At 42.6% G+C, this 15011-nt stretch overlaps 1 protein-coding gene across 1 annotated transcript; it reads right to left on the bottom strand.

Moving 5' to 3' along the window:
• Positions 1-1769: 1769 nt before the first annotated feature.
• LRRC34 (leucine rich repeat containing 34) lies at positions 1770-9991 on the bottom strand (the record flags this gene model as incomplete). The annotated part of the gene is made up of 10 exons (XM_082287702.1): positions 1770-1973; positions 2240-2366; positions 3509-3664; positions 3769-3923; positions 5309-5404; positions 6663-6791; positions 7808-7891; positions 8651-8715; positions 8874-8995; positions 9876-9991. 10 exons carry the CDS (start codon positions 9989-9991, stop codon positions 1770-1772), a joined length of 1254 nt encoding a protein of 417 aa, XP_082143828.1.
• Positions 9992-15011: the final 5020 nt, after the last annotated feature.

Genomic DNA, 15011 nt, shown 5'->3' with positions numbered 1-15011 from the left:
CACATCACTAAAAACAAAATACTGCTGTTGGTAAAGTTGGGTACCTGTGACCACCTCAGATTAACAAATGTCATTCCTACAAGTAAATTAAGACTTAATTTGAGCATTGAATTAGCCTGAACTTCATATACCTGACAAGGGAAAGAAAGATACACTGAAAAAATACCTGTCTGAATCTTGCAGTGGTTTTTCTGGCAAGAAATTCTGTCACCAGTGTGTCAGTACTGAGACTATCAGAGTGTAGCCTGCAGTGATCCAGAGCAGCAGCACTCAGAAAAGCACCAACACAGGCTTACCTAATTATTTCAAAATTTAGGAATGTTCATAGGGTGCAGATTCTTCTCAAACCACCACATTCAGTGTATCCCCAACTTTCATTTTCATTGCTCCATCCTTCCTGTTGAGCAAGAGTTAAAATATAAGCTCCTCTCTAGAGCTGGGTGTTCACAGGGTGATGTATGGACTTTGTGCTCAACACAGTGACTGCAGGCTGGGAGGGCCCTGTGCAGGTGTGCAGAACAAACATACCTGCCCTGGGCTTAGCTCTAAGTCCTCTCAGGATACCAGGGGCTCTTGGAGCACCAGAGCCTGAATAAGTTGTGTTTGGGGGTGGGGACAATGACAGAAAAACAACGACAACCAAACAACAACAAACCTCCACCAGCTCTTGGAACTGCCCTGGTCATTTCAGCTGCAGAAGAGTTTCCAAATGTCTTCCTGTTCCTACACTACCACAGTGATAGTACAGAGTCAGAATAGCAGCAGTTACATTGCTGCTTCCCAGCTATTTTTACTGAAAAACATTCTTACCTTTTTCCCCTCATGCTTTGATCTGGTACATACAGTCACAGATCATTCTGGCACTTCATGCTAATATTTAACAGGCACATTTAGAGGGGCAGAGGATTGCATTAATGAAAGGCTTGGAGCAAACCTCTGCTGTCTAGTTTGGTGACTTTTTCTGTTTAGGAGCATAAATTAAGTCACTTCTGCAGGGATGAGCAGAGTGAATGGAAAAAGGAAACAAGCAGAGTGATTCCCAAACTTACACAAAGTCTGTATCCAAACCATTAAACAATGTTTAACTACCATTACATGCATATGTTGCCTTACTCGTGTGTAGGAATTGCCAGAGAGCTATCATTATAGAAATGTTTTTAGGCAGTTTTCATGAGATGAGAAGAAATGATGGCAGCAAGTTTGGTAGTGGTTTCCATTTGTACTACAAGAAACATGTGCTACAATTTAATCAAAATTCCATGTATATCCCAGCAAACTGGGGTCACCAGCTTTAAGTTCTAGCATGGCTGTGGCTTAATGCTTAAGTTCACTTATGTTGGTTTTAAAAAAGTCACTACTGGAAGAAGATCAAAAGGATGCAATTATTAAGGAAAAGGAGAGAGTACATGGAGAGCAGTGCTAACAAATGGATTTACCCAGAGCTCTCAACTTCAGCGGGAATCTGACTGCAGGATACCTGAACTGCTGCCCAGCAGCAGTCCTGGGTGTTGCTTTTGTCAGTGTGCTCTGCCTGGGTGTGAATCTTTTCATAGTTACAGACTCTTAATAGATGGGGCATTATTTAGTAATGAATTTCAAGGTCATTTTTTTCAGTATTTTCTCTCTGTTGCCATTTCAAGCTGGTTTCGATTCCTCTAGGCTCAAACCCCAAAGAAACAACGTGCAGCAAGTCTGATACTGATATAACCTATTTTACTAGAAACAGTAGGAAAGCTCAGGCACAGGAGTGCCCTGGGGTGCAGCCTCACTCACAAATACTCCGAGACAGCGACAATGTCCAGGCTGGCGTTGGCGGCGCCGGGGGCCACGGCGGAGCCGTGCGGGGCCCAGTAGCGGTGCTTGGCCAGCCCGTGGGACAGCTCTGCCAGGAAAACCTTCCCGTCCACCTTGTAGGGAGCCACGTCGGTGCAGCCCAGCTGCAGGCGGCCCGTCTCGATCAGCTCCGAGAATTCCTGGAACAAATAAAACCAGGAATATGACACGTGGTACTGCTTTGGACTGCGGTGAAGGCTCTGCAGGATACCACGTGGCACTCAGTCCCTTCAGGGTGCAGAGCTCCAGGGAGTCTCATTCCAACTCCATCATATTTTAACCACAATAAAAAAAGACCAGATAAATCAGGTGTCTTCTTATTGCTGTAGTCTTCCCAACAGTGGAAAGACAAATTAGAACAAGCAAACCCCAACCTTCTCAGGCGAGTTCAGAACCAAACACTTACCACACAGGTGCTTCTATCAAATTTGTTCCCCCAGATGTAAATATGGGAAAGTTGCGTGTTGAATTGCATTGTGTGTGCAAGAGCTACAAGTCCTTTGCCAGTTATATTGTTGCTTACTATGGACAACCTAGAAAACAGGGAAAATGTGTGCCAAACCATGGAACTCCCATCTCTTAGTTAAAAATAAGAATTTAACTATTATTTAGTCTTATTATTACATATATAATGTTAATAATATTTTATTATAATATACAATAATATTATATATAATTATATGTATTATATATTAATAATTATATATAATAGTAATAATATTTTTATTAATAACATTTATTTGTATCAAGGCCAGTCCTACTCTAATATCAGGTGGCCAAAGGCAGTTGGCCTATTCTGTTTCTCAAGGCATTTCCATGACTCATGCAGCCAGGTTGTTCACTACTGAGCTCTTCAGTGTCAGTGACTTTGCTGCATGGTGGCCAGGTCTCATCTCTAGTCTGCTTTGAAGCCCAAACCTTGGCGTTTATCCAGATTAAGCTTTGATCTTTGTGGAATGGCAGTTATTTTTATATTAGTGAATATAAAATATGAACCTGCAAGGCTTTTTCAGAGGCACCTCGCAGCCGCCACCTCCTCAGTCTGCTACTTAAAACTAATGGCTTCAGGTAACACCTTTGATCGGCTTTTACATCCTGCCGGCGGGGGTTTACCGCGGCTGCAAAAGACACCCTGATGAAGAGATTACAGCTCTTCTGGGTTCACCTGAAGCGAACTTAAACAGAGGATTTTCTTAAGTGTTGAAGATCAGAACCAACAAATATAGTGCCTTATCCCAGCGTGGAATCTGATTATCTCAAAATTCTGAAGACCTACAGCTCTTGTTTTCGTTTGTGCGCCACAGGGACCTGCACTTCAGAGACACGGAAAGAACTAACAGATCAATTTCCTTTCCCCTCACCCTCTTAGGGTGACTGTGAAAGCTGGGAGGGCTCTGAGCAGACCTGGCACTCACCTCCAGAACCCCAGGGTGTCTCACAGGTCTTGGGGCATCTCACATGGCAGCAGACACCTATGCTTAGTAAAGAAATCCCACCCAATCTCTCACTCATGGGTTTTTTTTCCCCAAGAAGGAAAAATTGGCCAAAACATTTGAAACTTCCTGACTTTCCTGTTTTGATCAACATCAAGGCTCAGAGCTTTGATGCCATTTCAGCCACTGCAAAGTCCAGGTTTCTTACCTGCAGTCTCTGGGGAATCTGTGCAAATACTTACGCCTGCAGAGTCCTGTTCCATGTAAGCAAGGCCTCACTCAGGTAAATGGCTCCAACATCTTCTATTCGGTTTGCATTAAGATCCAGGATCTCCAGGGTTTGGTTCCTTTTTAGTAGCTCTCCCAAAAATTTTACACCATCACAGGTTATGTTATTACTGAAAGAGAGATGCATATTTGTAATTTTTGGGGTTTTTTAAAGTTGCCAAGAAAATGAGTTACTAATGTTAGTCAGGGCTGTGTCACGTTTAATCACTCTCACCAGCTAAGGTCAAGGTATCTCAGGCTGGAGTTTTCATACAGGGCCTCACACAGTCGCTCCACACCAAAGTTTTTCATTTCATGCTTGCCCAAGTGTAGTTCCAGAAGAGAAGAGTTACTCCTCAACATCCGAGCTATATGAACTGTGGTCTCTTCCTAAAAACATACACTCCGTTTTACTAATCTGGTCTTTAGGATAAGATACAGTCTTGCTTCAGTAGAAGGCAGATACACAACTAACTGCAAGATCTAGTCATCAGTAGTGTTCTATTTTGTATAGTGTAGAAAAATAATCACAAAACAACATCTTATGATAAAGCTAAAAATGAAAAAAAAAAAAGAAAAATACTACAGAGATATTTGCAGATTTACAGTATTACCTACATCCCTGCAAATATCCGTGAAGCGTCAATGTTTAATTATGTCTAATCAGTTTCCCTCCCCATTACTGCTCTTAAAAAACTGAATGTTTGAGTCAGTCTTTGCTAACATTTGAAAGTATTTTGTCATGATGCTAATTCTTTCATACGAGAACGAATTGGTGAAAGTTTTTACTTGATCTTGGAGATCTTTTTCAACCTTAACGATTCTGTTAATTCTATGCAAAAGAAGCAGGACTGCTATAGGAAAAAATACGTCCAACCACTCTAAGGGAAAAGAAGTTTGTTTGAAGTTGTCATGTTTAGTTAAGAAAACAACTGAGTGAATACTGTGAGCCAAAAATAAAGAAAAAACCCAGAAGCCTCAGAAGATGATAGAGCTGAAGGTGGAAACAATGACAAATAGAGTCTCTGGCAGGTCCAGACCAGGTCCTTACTGCATTATCAATAGCAGTAGTTTAAACTGACTTCCAAGGCTGGGGTTAGGCAGATCAAGCCCTGCCTTGAAAGAGAAACAACTAAAATCTGTACAAACTGTTAAATTTACCTTTGGGAATTGAGGAGGATCTGGCCTTCATGACAGTTTAATTTCATTCCTGCCATCAGGAAAACACTGATCCTGTCCCAGACACCTGAGAACTACTGCCAGGCAGGTGAATCCACCTCCACCCAGCTCTGCAGCCAAGACCTGAGCAGCACCAGCCATGCACAGGGTGAGACAGCAAAACCACCCAGCCCAGAGAATGTGGGGTACTGCTGCAGGGTCTTTCTTCTGTAGGCTCAGGCAAACAGCATCCTTTGTGCTCCCTCTCATTTCCTGCTACACAGTATTGCTCCCTCAGTTTGCTGAACAATGCAGGAGACTCCATGTTGTAACAACAGAAGGAATACTTGATTCTCCAATACCAATCCCTCTTCACTAGCCCATTATTTAATGAATGTACCAACAAAGAAATTTTTAAAAATGTAACCTTCTAGTTAAACAGGGGCAGTCAGTGACTGCACAAAACTTGGAAAGAGAAAAATAATATTCCTGCAAATCATTTTCTCCAGTTTGTAAGGAAATCTGGAGAGTTGTGTAGTTCAGATGTCCATAAATACATCAGTACTGACTTGACTTATGCCCCTCTCTCTGAGCTGACTGCACAGTCACTCACATACCTGTTGGTTGGACAGCAAAGGACGATTTAGGTTTATTGCTTTGAGAGATTTGTTCTGAGTCAGGGCTATGGCTATTGCTATCAGACACTGCAGGCCCTGGGAACAAAAAAGAAATAAACTATTTAGAGAAACCTGTTCAGTGTATAAATTAAGCCACCAAATTACCATTACTATTATTTCTGCCTTCATGTACTCTGGGGGATGAGAGTACAGTAGGCAACTGCTTACAGACATGTAACAGATTTTCTGATAATACCAATGCCAACTGCCTGTGGAATAGCAGAGTGAAATTAGACTAAGTAGTACAAATGACATGGCAACTCAGAAAATAAAAAGCAAGAATAATGGATCTCAAAAATACTTGTACATTCATTTGATCCTGTATTTTGATTTCCCTGGTTTATGAGGCAAAATCAGCTTATGTGAGTTCCCCTAACATTTATCCACTAGGTGAATTCATATTTAGTATGAATCAGGCAAATCTAGACTTTTTTTAAAAAAATTCCTCTTAATTTGCCCTCTGTTTTATATTTGTGCTACTTTTCAATTAGGCTGGTCTGTACCCAAAGCCATTTCATTTTAAACCAACTCTCTATCAACTCCCTACCAAGCACACACATGCTAAGCTTTTGAATAAATCCTACACTGCCTACACTTTCCTTGTTCATGTATTCCTAACACCATCACATTTTCTGAGGGGTGTTCCCCTTCTGGCTTAGAAGCAAATTCCGAATTTCCAGGAGGCAAATGTAGCCTTCTAAAAGTGATGCACAGCTTCCCAAGTCTCCCTGTGCTCTGTGTAAGAAGTTTCAGTGCCCAGCTCTAGGAGGAATCACATTGTCCAAGAGTAAATGGGTGCTTTTCTACTCAATTCAGCACTGCTGTGCTTATGCCCTTCGTGGGTCAAGCTCTGAGAGGCACAGCAGAGCAATGGCATGGGTGACCTTCAGGTGTTACAGGCACTGCACACTTTAGAAGGAAAAGATTCTCTGGGGAATGAGAAGTCCATTCTTCAACATGAATTATACAGGACTTAGCTTAACAGAAAGGAACAGCAGAAAAAGCTTAACAGAAAGGAACAGCAGAAAAACAACTCAGAAAATGTGCAAGCCAAGCACTCGAATTCCTGGAGAGACACAGTGGCTCTAAAATATCCCCAGTTCTGACTTCACAGGTGCTTTATGCAATGTGTCTTTCCAAGCACATGTTGCAAAATTATATATAGTGTTACCTCTGGCTGTCACAAAATCAATGACAACAGATGGCATTTCCCCCTAATTAAGCACTGCAAGACCCTTGTAATACCCTTGAAAGACTTATGTCTTATTGCTGATAATTTTACTGGGTTACTCACCACATCACAGTCTCCAAGATCCAACTTCTCTAAGCTTGAGTTAATTTTTAGCATTGAAGCAAAGAACATTCCACCTTGGTTTCCTATTTTGTTTCCAGTCATTCTCAGGTGCACAAGACTTTCATTCCTCTAGACAAAATTAAAAAAAGAAAAAAATTCCTTTAAGATGGCCTGAAAAACAACACTATCTTTTTTTCTTTTTTTTTTTTTTTTTATGTGAATTCTGCTGGTTGTCACACAGAGACAAAACAAACTTCCAGAAGAATTGTATCTAAGTGGTAATACTAGCTCAGCTCTTGGCTCAGGTTCCCCTCAGTGGCATCAAACACAGGAGAGTCTGCAAGCAAAACTCCAGTATTTGAAAACTTTTGATTCTTCCAAATTCATTAATTTCATCACACTCATGAAAATAATCCAGGCAAATATTTCTGCCTAAATTGGCATCTGAGATGCAAATAGCATCAATACTGATTTAAATCTGGTAAGCCTTGTATGAGCCCAGCCCTGTACATCTACTGCGCAGCCTTAGTGTTTTGGGGGCCTGTCAATTTCAGTTGAAATCAGTTCAGGGTTCAAAGATGTGAAGGAGGAAGAAAGAGCTCATGTGAGTCTCCCTTCACAAACACAACAAATCTTACACACAAGCTTCATTTCCTTGGGAAACCACATTAAAAATAACAAACTTGGTTTTGTGGTGCTGCCGTAAGGCAAAGTTTTGAAAACATGTCTCAGACATCTTGAATCAAGACAAATATTGATGTCAAAGTACAAGCAAATTTAATCTAATTTTTTGGGGAAAAAAAAAAAAGGAAAAAATGATGTCATCATATATCCTACAGCATAGCATTTTTCACACAGAAAAACCCAGCTGCAATAGTTGTGCTTTTTATAGACAATTACGTGTTTTTATAGATAGTTAAGTGTTAATGGCAGCACAGTGCAACTTTCTCTTGTGTGAAATCTGATTTCTGAAGTGTGCCTTGGGAAAACAGGCAATCCCTGTGACACAGCAACATGCTGAATGGAGCAAAGACAGAGGCCCCTTTCAGCCAGCTCTGATGTTGGCAGGACAGCCAGTACTGGTCATCAAAAGCAGAAAGATCAAAGGAGATGCCATTGTCTAAATCTCCCAGGCAAATACTCACATGGAGTGCTCCTGCTATCAGCTCTGCTCCACTTGCACCAATGTCATTGAACATCAGGTTCAGGTACCTCAGAGTGGACTTTTCCTTGGGAACAAACAAAGCAGAAAGCAATGAGAGTTTTTTCTAAAGCACAGCTTATTTTCCAAAAACGAGATCCAAAACTCTGCCCTTTGCAGCATTTCAGGCAGCTCATGACTTGGAGAAGTGATTAAAGAATGCCAAATTATGTCAGGTCATGAGGGCAAGGCACAAAGCCTGTTGTGGGGAGGGCCCTCACAGGGCCTCAGAAACCACCCAGGAATCCTGTGCTCAGCATGACCAAACAAGGCAGATGGTCAAGCTCAGATACACAAATTCAGGCATTTTGTGAACGTAACAGTGCCCCTCACACTCTAGGAACACAGGCACAGGGTGACAACTCACTATTTTCCACCTGTACCCCAGTGCTTACAGTGACAAAAAGGCTGCATTATTGTTCCCTATGTTTAAGCCTATAAAAAGGTTAACAGAGATTATAAAATAGCTGAAACAAAGGCCCTGGCACGCTTGACACAACCATCACCCCCTTTGTTGAATTGAACTGTGAGCCTAAAAGCCTCATAGTTTATTACATCATTCTTTTCTCAGGACACCCCAGCCAAATATCCAAAGGTCTTCAACCAGAAATTAAAAATCTCCACAGAGAATACAATCTGAGGTTCTAGTAGGATGGATTGGGATGTGACAATCAAAATTATTGGAATTTTGCCAAGCCAGCTCATTCTTGTCCCCAGTACACCACATATAAATATTACTACAGACAAATGAATTCCAAGTTGCTGAAAGATGAATATCTCTTGGCACCTGGAGGAATGTTGCCATGGTCTTTGCTCCAGCATCAGTCAGTACATTATAGGCAAGATCCAAACCTGAAAAAAATGAAGAGTAAGGAATGTGACAGATGCATATCTACATTGAACTGATCTCTGAACAAAAAGAAATAAAGATGAACTAAGGCTGAAATCAAGACTGATCATGTTTTCTTATATTAACACAGCAATGGCAAACACACAGGGAAAAACCTTACCTGTGACAAAGGCAGCTTGGCCTAAGACAGAGACAAGAACTCCAAGATCATCATCTGTAACTCTCGGCACAGGCACCAGATGATTATTTCCAGCTAATTTTAATGTGATTCCTTTTGAACTTCTGCAGTAACATAAAAATGTAAGCACATGGGAGAAGTAAAATGATAGAGAGAAATAAATTCTCTCTCCAGGTAAGAGGTGTGCCCGCGGCTGCCTGCACTAGTGCACTTGCCACTGGTTTTGGTAACACCGTGACAGAGAAGGAGATTGAAGCTGTAGCTCAGCACTGCCCTTTCTGAAAGCACTGCTCAGCTGCAAGGCCACACTTGCACAGAAAGCAGAAATAACCAAGATGAGGGGATGGCAGATGGAAATAAAGATTATCTCAGAGGTTACCTCATCATCTTCCTTTTACTTGCACCCTTTCCTTTATTTACTTTATCCTGCCCTCGGGATCAAAACCTAACACAAACAATTTCATTTTCTCACGTTTTTTCCCCCAAAGGACAATTAACTTTGACCCCAGCACCATCCAGTACCTTCCAGAGGAAGCAGTACCTAGCCCCTTAATGAGAGAGAATTTGTGTGGTTAATAGCTTGGCAGGATCCAGAGACAGCTCAGGGAAGCATGACCATCTGGAAGGCAACTGGATGCAGCTGAGGCTTTTTAAACAGGAGTGAGGAACAAAGAAGGGAGTTAGGATGACTAGACACTGGGTTTGGCTTCTTTAAGGGACAGAAAGGCACCATCCTGTACATTTTTCACTTTTTTCTTTTTTATTTCACTGCTTGTAAAGCTGCCCAGAAAGGATATATAGCTACAAACTTCTGCCAAGATGATGTCAAGATGAGTCAAACCAGAACTTCAGCAGTAAACGTTAAATTTGATTTGTGTTTAAGCCTGAAACTGCATGAACTTTCTCATTTTTCAATTCCTCATCCCACTACCCCGTTTAAGGCTTTCAAAAGCATCTGAAACACAGCGTTTGTTATCTCCTTACATGTCATCATTTTTATTAGCTTCTTGAAGCACGCGAGCAATGAAGGGGTTTTCAGGCTGGCTCAAATTTTGACAGGCCTGCACATAGTGCAGGTGAAGATCTTGAAGAACCGACATGACCTGCAGGAAAACAAAACCAAGTGTGTTACTGCATCGTTGTGGTAGCCTAGCAACAGCACCAGGAGGGATCTGCATAACAATATAAATGGGCTTGGTATGGAAAGAGTTACAGCTCCCGGTTTGGAGTAATAGATACAGGAAAAGCATGAGGAAAAGGGTGGGCGTGTTTCTGATGTGCTGTAGTTGGTTGAGGACGGTGCTAATAATACCGAGGTGGGCCGTTCACTTCAGAGTTGAACTTGGTGGTCCTCGTGAGTCCCTTCCAGCTCAGGATATTCTGTAATACACTCAGAGACAAAAGGATCTGAGCTAACAGGGAAGTGATCGCTGTGGCAGCTGAGCCCCCCAGCCCCACAGGCCTTACCTGAGCGATGACCACCTGTCCCCTGTCCCCAGCCCAGCCCGCGGTGGGCTCGGTAACGGAGCCCGTTCCCAACGAGGGTGTCCCGGGCCCGCAGCAGGAGCTGCCAGGAGCCCCCCGGTGTCCCTGCTCGGGGCTGAGCCCCCGGTGCTGCCCAGACCCTGCAGGCGGGGCAGGGCAGGGCAGGGCAGGGCAGGGCAGGGCAGGCTCCTTTCCGCGCCCCCAGAGCACGGATTTGTCTGCCCGCGGTCTCCGAGGAGCCTTTGCAAAACTGTCCATGGTTACACGGATCAGCTGCTCCTTCAAAGATTCCTGTGCTGGCCCTTTCCAGCAAATAAATCCCTCTGGTGATTTCACCACTGCCCTCCTAGGCAGGAGGGGGTGGGCTCCGTTTTCTTGCACGGCAGCGCTGCCAGGAGCTGGCTGTGCTGCATCTGGCTCGAAATCTCCTGCACGAACTTCCCCCAGGTTTGGAGAATCCCCCTGACACGAGAGCACTCAGACTGTCTGGACAGCCTGGAGAAGATCCCGCACCAGCTCTGCTGCTGGCCTTCTCTTTCGCGTGTTTGCGTGAGGAATACCACATTACACATTGTACCTGCGTCCTCCGCCAGGTTACTCAGCGTCAGGATACTAGATCTGAGTGAAAAACGCTTCGATGCTATTCCTAAAGGGATACGCACTATGAAAAAAATGTATCTGTTCCTTTGTTTTAATTTTTATTTTATTGATACCTCCATTTTGCACAATCTAAGTTCTCCATTACAAACAAGTGCCACTTTTCCCTACCACAGGGAGAAGGGACATTCCACTGGTGCACACCCGAGCCTGGGTTCCTCATTAACGCTGGCATCTCAGCATTCATGCAGGGAGAAAAAAAAGCAAGAATGTGGAAACACTGACCTCTGTGTTGAATCATAATGATGGAATCCTGACTGGAGGGACTGCTGCAGGTTTTTTTGCACCTTTTTTTTTTTCTTTTCTTTTCTTTTTTTTTTTTGTGTACACTGGAAAATAAGAGCTGCATTTGCACAGAATCAATATGTCATAAAGTGAGCAAAGGGCAATATAAAAATGGATGTGATATTGTTAATGTCTTTAACTCCATGAACATTTGCTGTTCATTTGATAATGAACAATTATGCACCCTTGGGCTATGGTAAGTGTAAGAGTATTCATAGACATCCTCATTTTAGGGCTCAGAATACACTTTCCTTTCTATATAATGCAATGCTTTTCCCCCAAGGATTTTTTCACTGATGCAGTTTTCTTCTTGAAGGTTACATTTACAGAAGTAGTAGTTTATGCAAAAGACTCCCTTTCAGATTTCATTAATTTAAATTGCTTTCCCCTGCACTGTGCATACAAAGGAAATGAAGAAGCAGACTAATGTTTCTGCTAAGAAATAAACCCATAAGAAATCTTTCTAGCACAGGAAACAACATAGATGTCTTTGCCAAAATTTCCACCATACTGTGAGGTATAATGGGACATTAACGAGCAGAATATTCTGTGTTCATCTATCAACAGTAATGCAGCTCCACAGAATTTTCTTAGGAGATTTCTTCCCTAAAAACAAAATCCCAAAGATTACTATTTAATTGACATAATATATCTTTTTAATGACTGTGTCTAGATACCTGAAGAGGTGAAGGAACTGAAAATTTTAAATGCCTTAGCCTGTCTGAAAATCAATTTGCTATCTTTCCAAAAGGAGGTCTTTCTCCTGAAGTCATTGGAAAGATTATAGCTGGGACAAGATAAAGGAATTAAATGTCTGCCAGAAGACATAAGCAAATTGGAGGGTGGAGCAATAGAAGGGGGAAGATCTCTGCAACACGGAAATTCCATGGACTTCAGCTGCTCCCAAATGCAGGACTGGAGGGACTCTTAATCTCTTTAGGTACATGACACAGCATCAGGCCAGAGCTGTCACAACAGGGATAATATCAAAGCTCAGTGTTTAAAACTCATGTTCACTCTCTATGCTTAGTAATGATTCCAATGATATCACAGGTTATAAACCTTACTTATGCACTTTACCTCCAGAGACAATCAGTACCTTGTTTAGAAATATGGAGTAGGATTCCAGACAGGCAGAACACAGACTTCTACCAGGACCTGCATTACCATCCTGTGGGAACCCAGAGTGCAGAGAATATTTCTCTGCTTGTTTTGAAGGGTTCTACCCCCTTGGACAACACTGGTTTTGACCTTTGTCCATGGAGAAAGTTGCCTACCCTCTGGGAAGAATTAGAATCTACACTGGTGTGAACTAAGTGATAGAATATCATGTAAGATTGTCACAGGGTGAAAAATTTAGAGGTTTTGGGTTTGTTAATATAGTAAATAGATAAAAGCAAAAAACATCAAAGTAGAGGATTGCTGTTGTTCTCCAGACCTTCTTCTTCTACTACTCCATATTCTGCAGTAGAAGTAGTTGATGGTTAGACAAAGAATTCCACAGTTCCTGATTGTGTGACTAGATAATTAGTAGAAAAATAAAAATAGTGTACACTTTTAGTGACCATTGGTTAGTTTACCTTTAAAAAGCCTTGAGCTTTCCTGCAACTTGCCTTTTGTATTTTGCTCTGCTTCGTGCTATGCTGTCGGCATGTGAATTATTGATAAGATATAATAAACAACCTGAAGACAGAGAAAATACAGAAATCCCATTCATCTCCCTGACTCCTAGCAAGGACTCTAAAAAGCCTCTCCGATCAAGAGAGATACAATTAAGGCGCTGGTCTGTGTCAATCCTGTCTTACAGAGGTGTAAAAAGCTGTTTGAAAGTATCTGCACACTTTCGCAAAACTGTTCACGGATGTTTTGACAATCTGCAGTTACAGCACTTTGAATGACTGCAAGCTGTCACGTCCTTAGTGGTACTGCTCCTCTCTAAGATGCCTTGGTGACAGTTTGTGATGTGTCTGTGTATGACAGGCTTATTTGAAAGCAGTGGGTCTGTAGGATGCAATTTCTGCCATGATTCTGGTTCTGACACGTCATAACACCTTTGTCATTAAGAAGAACCATGACAAACATAATATTATCTAATTCTTGCATGCCAAGTTTATATGCAACCATGTCTTTCCACTGTGCTTGACAGGCAGGCAGCTGCTTGTCCTAGACACATAATGTCCTTGTCTAGTTTTTATTCTGTATTGCTCAGCTACCCCTTAAGTCCCTCAGAGTTTTATTTGCAGTGTACATAGAGCACAGAGCTGGACTGGGGCCAGCCACTGTGCAGGTTCAAAATGCAGAGTGGGTGGGAGCAGAACCCTTTGTTTAGTTTAACTGGCTGGTCAGAACTGCAGTCCTGCTCTCCCTCCCCTTGTCTCACCTCAGGGAAGGTGGTGCATCCTGAGGGAGTTGATGAAGGCAGGGCCACTGAGACAGCTATTCACGGAGTTCCATCCCCAGGCAGTGCTCTCTGAATCTGCATGCAGGGTATGGAACTCATTTCTGTTTGGCTCTTGATTGATACTGAAATCTCATTAATATGCTTGTTGGCAGGAGAGAGCTGGGACTCCAGGAAAGTGGGACAGCTCTGTTCTGATTTTCCATTTCATTGGGTAACTGAGGCTGTTTTGATTGTTTGGAAATGTCTAATGAAATTTTTTCACCCTAAGTAAAGGCAAAGAGGAACAGATCGCAGGATGAATCAGAAACTGCCAAGGAGGAAATCGTTGGAAGAGAAATTTCTGGGAAGACTGGCAGATTGACAGGACATTTAGTAGAGGTGATAAAAGGAACAAGACGTTTTCAGTAGCATAATAGGTATGACAGAATAGTAAGAGGGCAAAGGACTGAGCAGGGGGATCAGGCCCAGGGGAGAGTTTGCCAGCAGTGGGTCTGTACTGTGCTCTGGAGATGAGAATGAGGAGCCCAGCTATGAAAGAACAAGAAACCCCAACACTGAAGTTGAGTTCAGTTAGGAAGCCTTCAACAGAATGTAGACATTAAAGGTGAACTGGAGAGAGAGGTTCAAGTGGGAAAGGATTAATCCAGAGAAATTATCACAGAGCAGAAGAAAGATCAGTTTCCCAGTTGGATCAAAGGCAGATTTGAGCAGGAAAGTCACATGAAGACAAGTGATAAAAAGAACAGGTTGGTGTGCTGCTGCTAAACAGACATGATGGTATTTCCCCGTTAGAACAACTGTCCTGGCTTAAGTCAAAATCTCTTGTTAGCCCTGTATGAAGCGGGGGCTCTTTTCTTTATTTCAGAGGTTTAGGATCCCACACAGCAATTGCCTACTGCCTCTGACCAAGGGACTCCAGTTCAACCCATTTCTCAAGCTGGGGAGCCAGGTGCACTTTTCAAGTGGAACTGCAAGTGGAACCAGGAAGTCCAGGGTGACTCCTACATGAAATCATGGATTAAATGATCAATAGGTATCAGCTGCTGGTTATAGCCCTGAACAGGCAAAAGGTGATGTTGGAAGGGTCGCATGGACTGAAAGCTGAATGTTGATCAGCATCTGCAGGAGGGAACTTGCTGAGGGGGGCCTTAGCAAGTTAGGAAAGTGCCACTGAATGATCCTGTTGTGCTTCTCCTCCAGGAGATTGCTGCAGTGTGTAGAGATGCTCAGAGCTAATTGAGCAGTACTTTATCCCTCAAGCTGCCTCAGGATTTCTCTAAGACTCCTCACTC

The sequence above is a fragment of the Coloeus monedula genome (assembly GCF_965178545.1).
Source record: "Coloeus monedula genome assembly, chromosome: 10".
Classification (NCBI taxonomy): domain Eukaryota; kingdom Metazoa; phylum Chordata; class Aves; order Passeriformes; family Corvidae; genus Coloeus; species Coloeus monedula.
The sequence above is the reverse complement of the archived record's forward strand: the minus strand, read 5'-3'. Positions and strand labels throughout refer to the sequence as shown.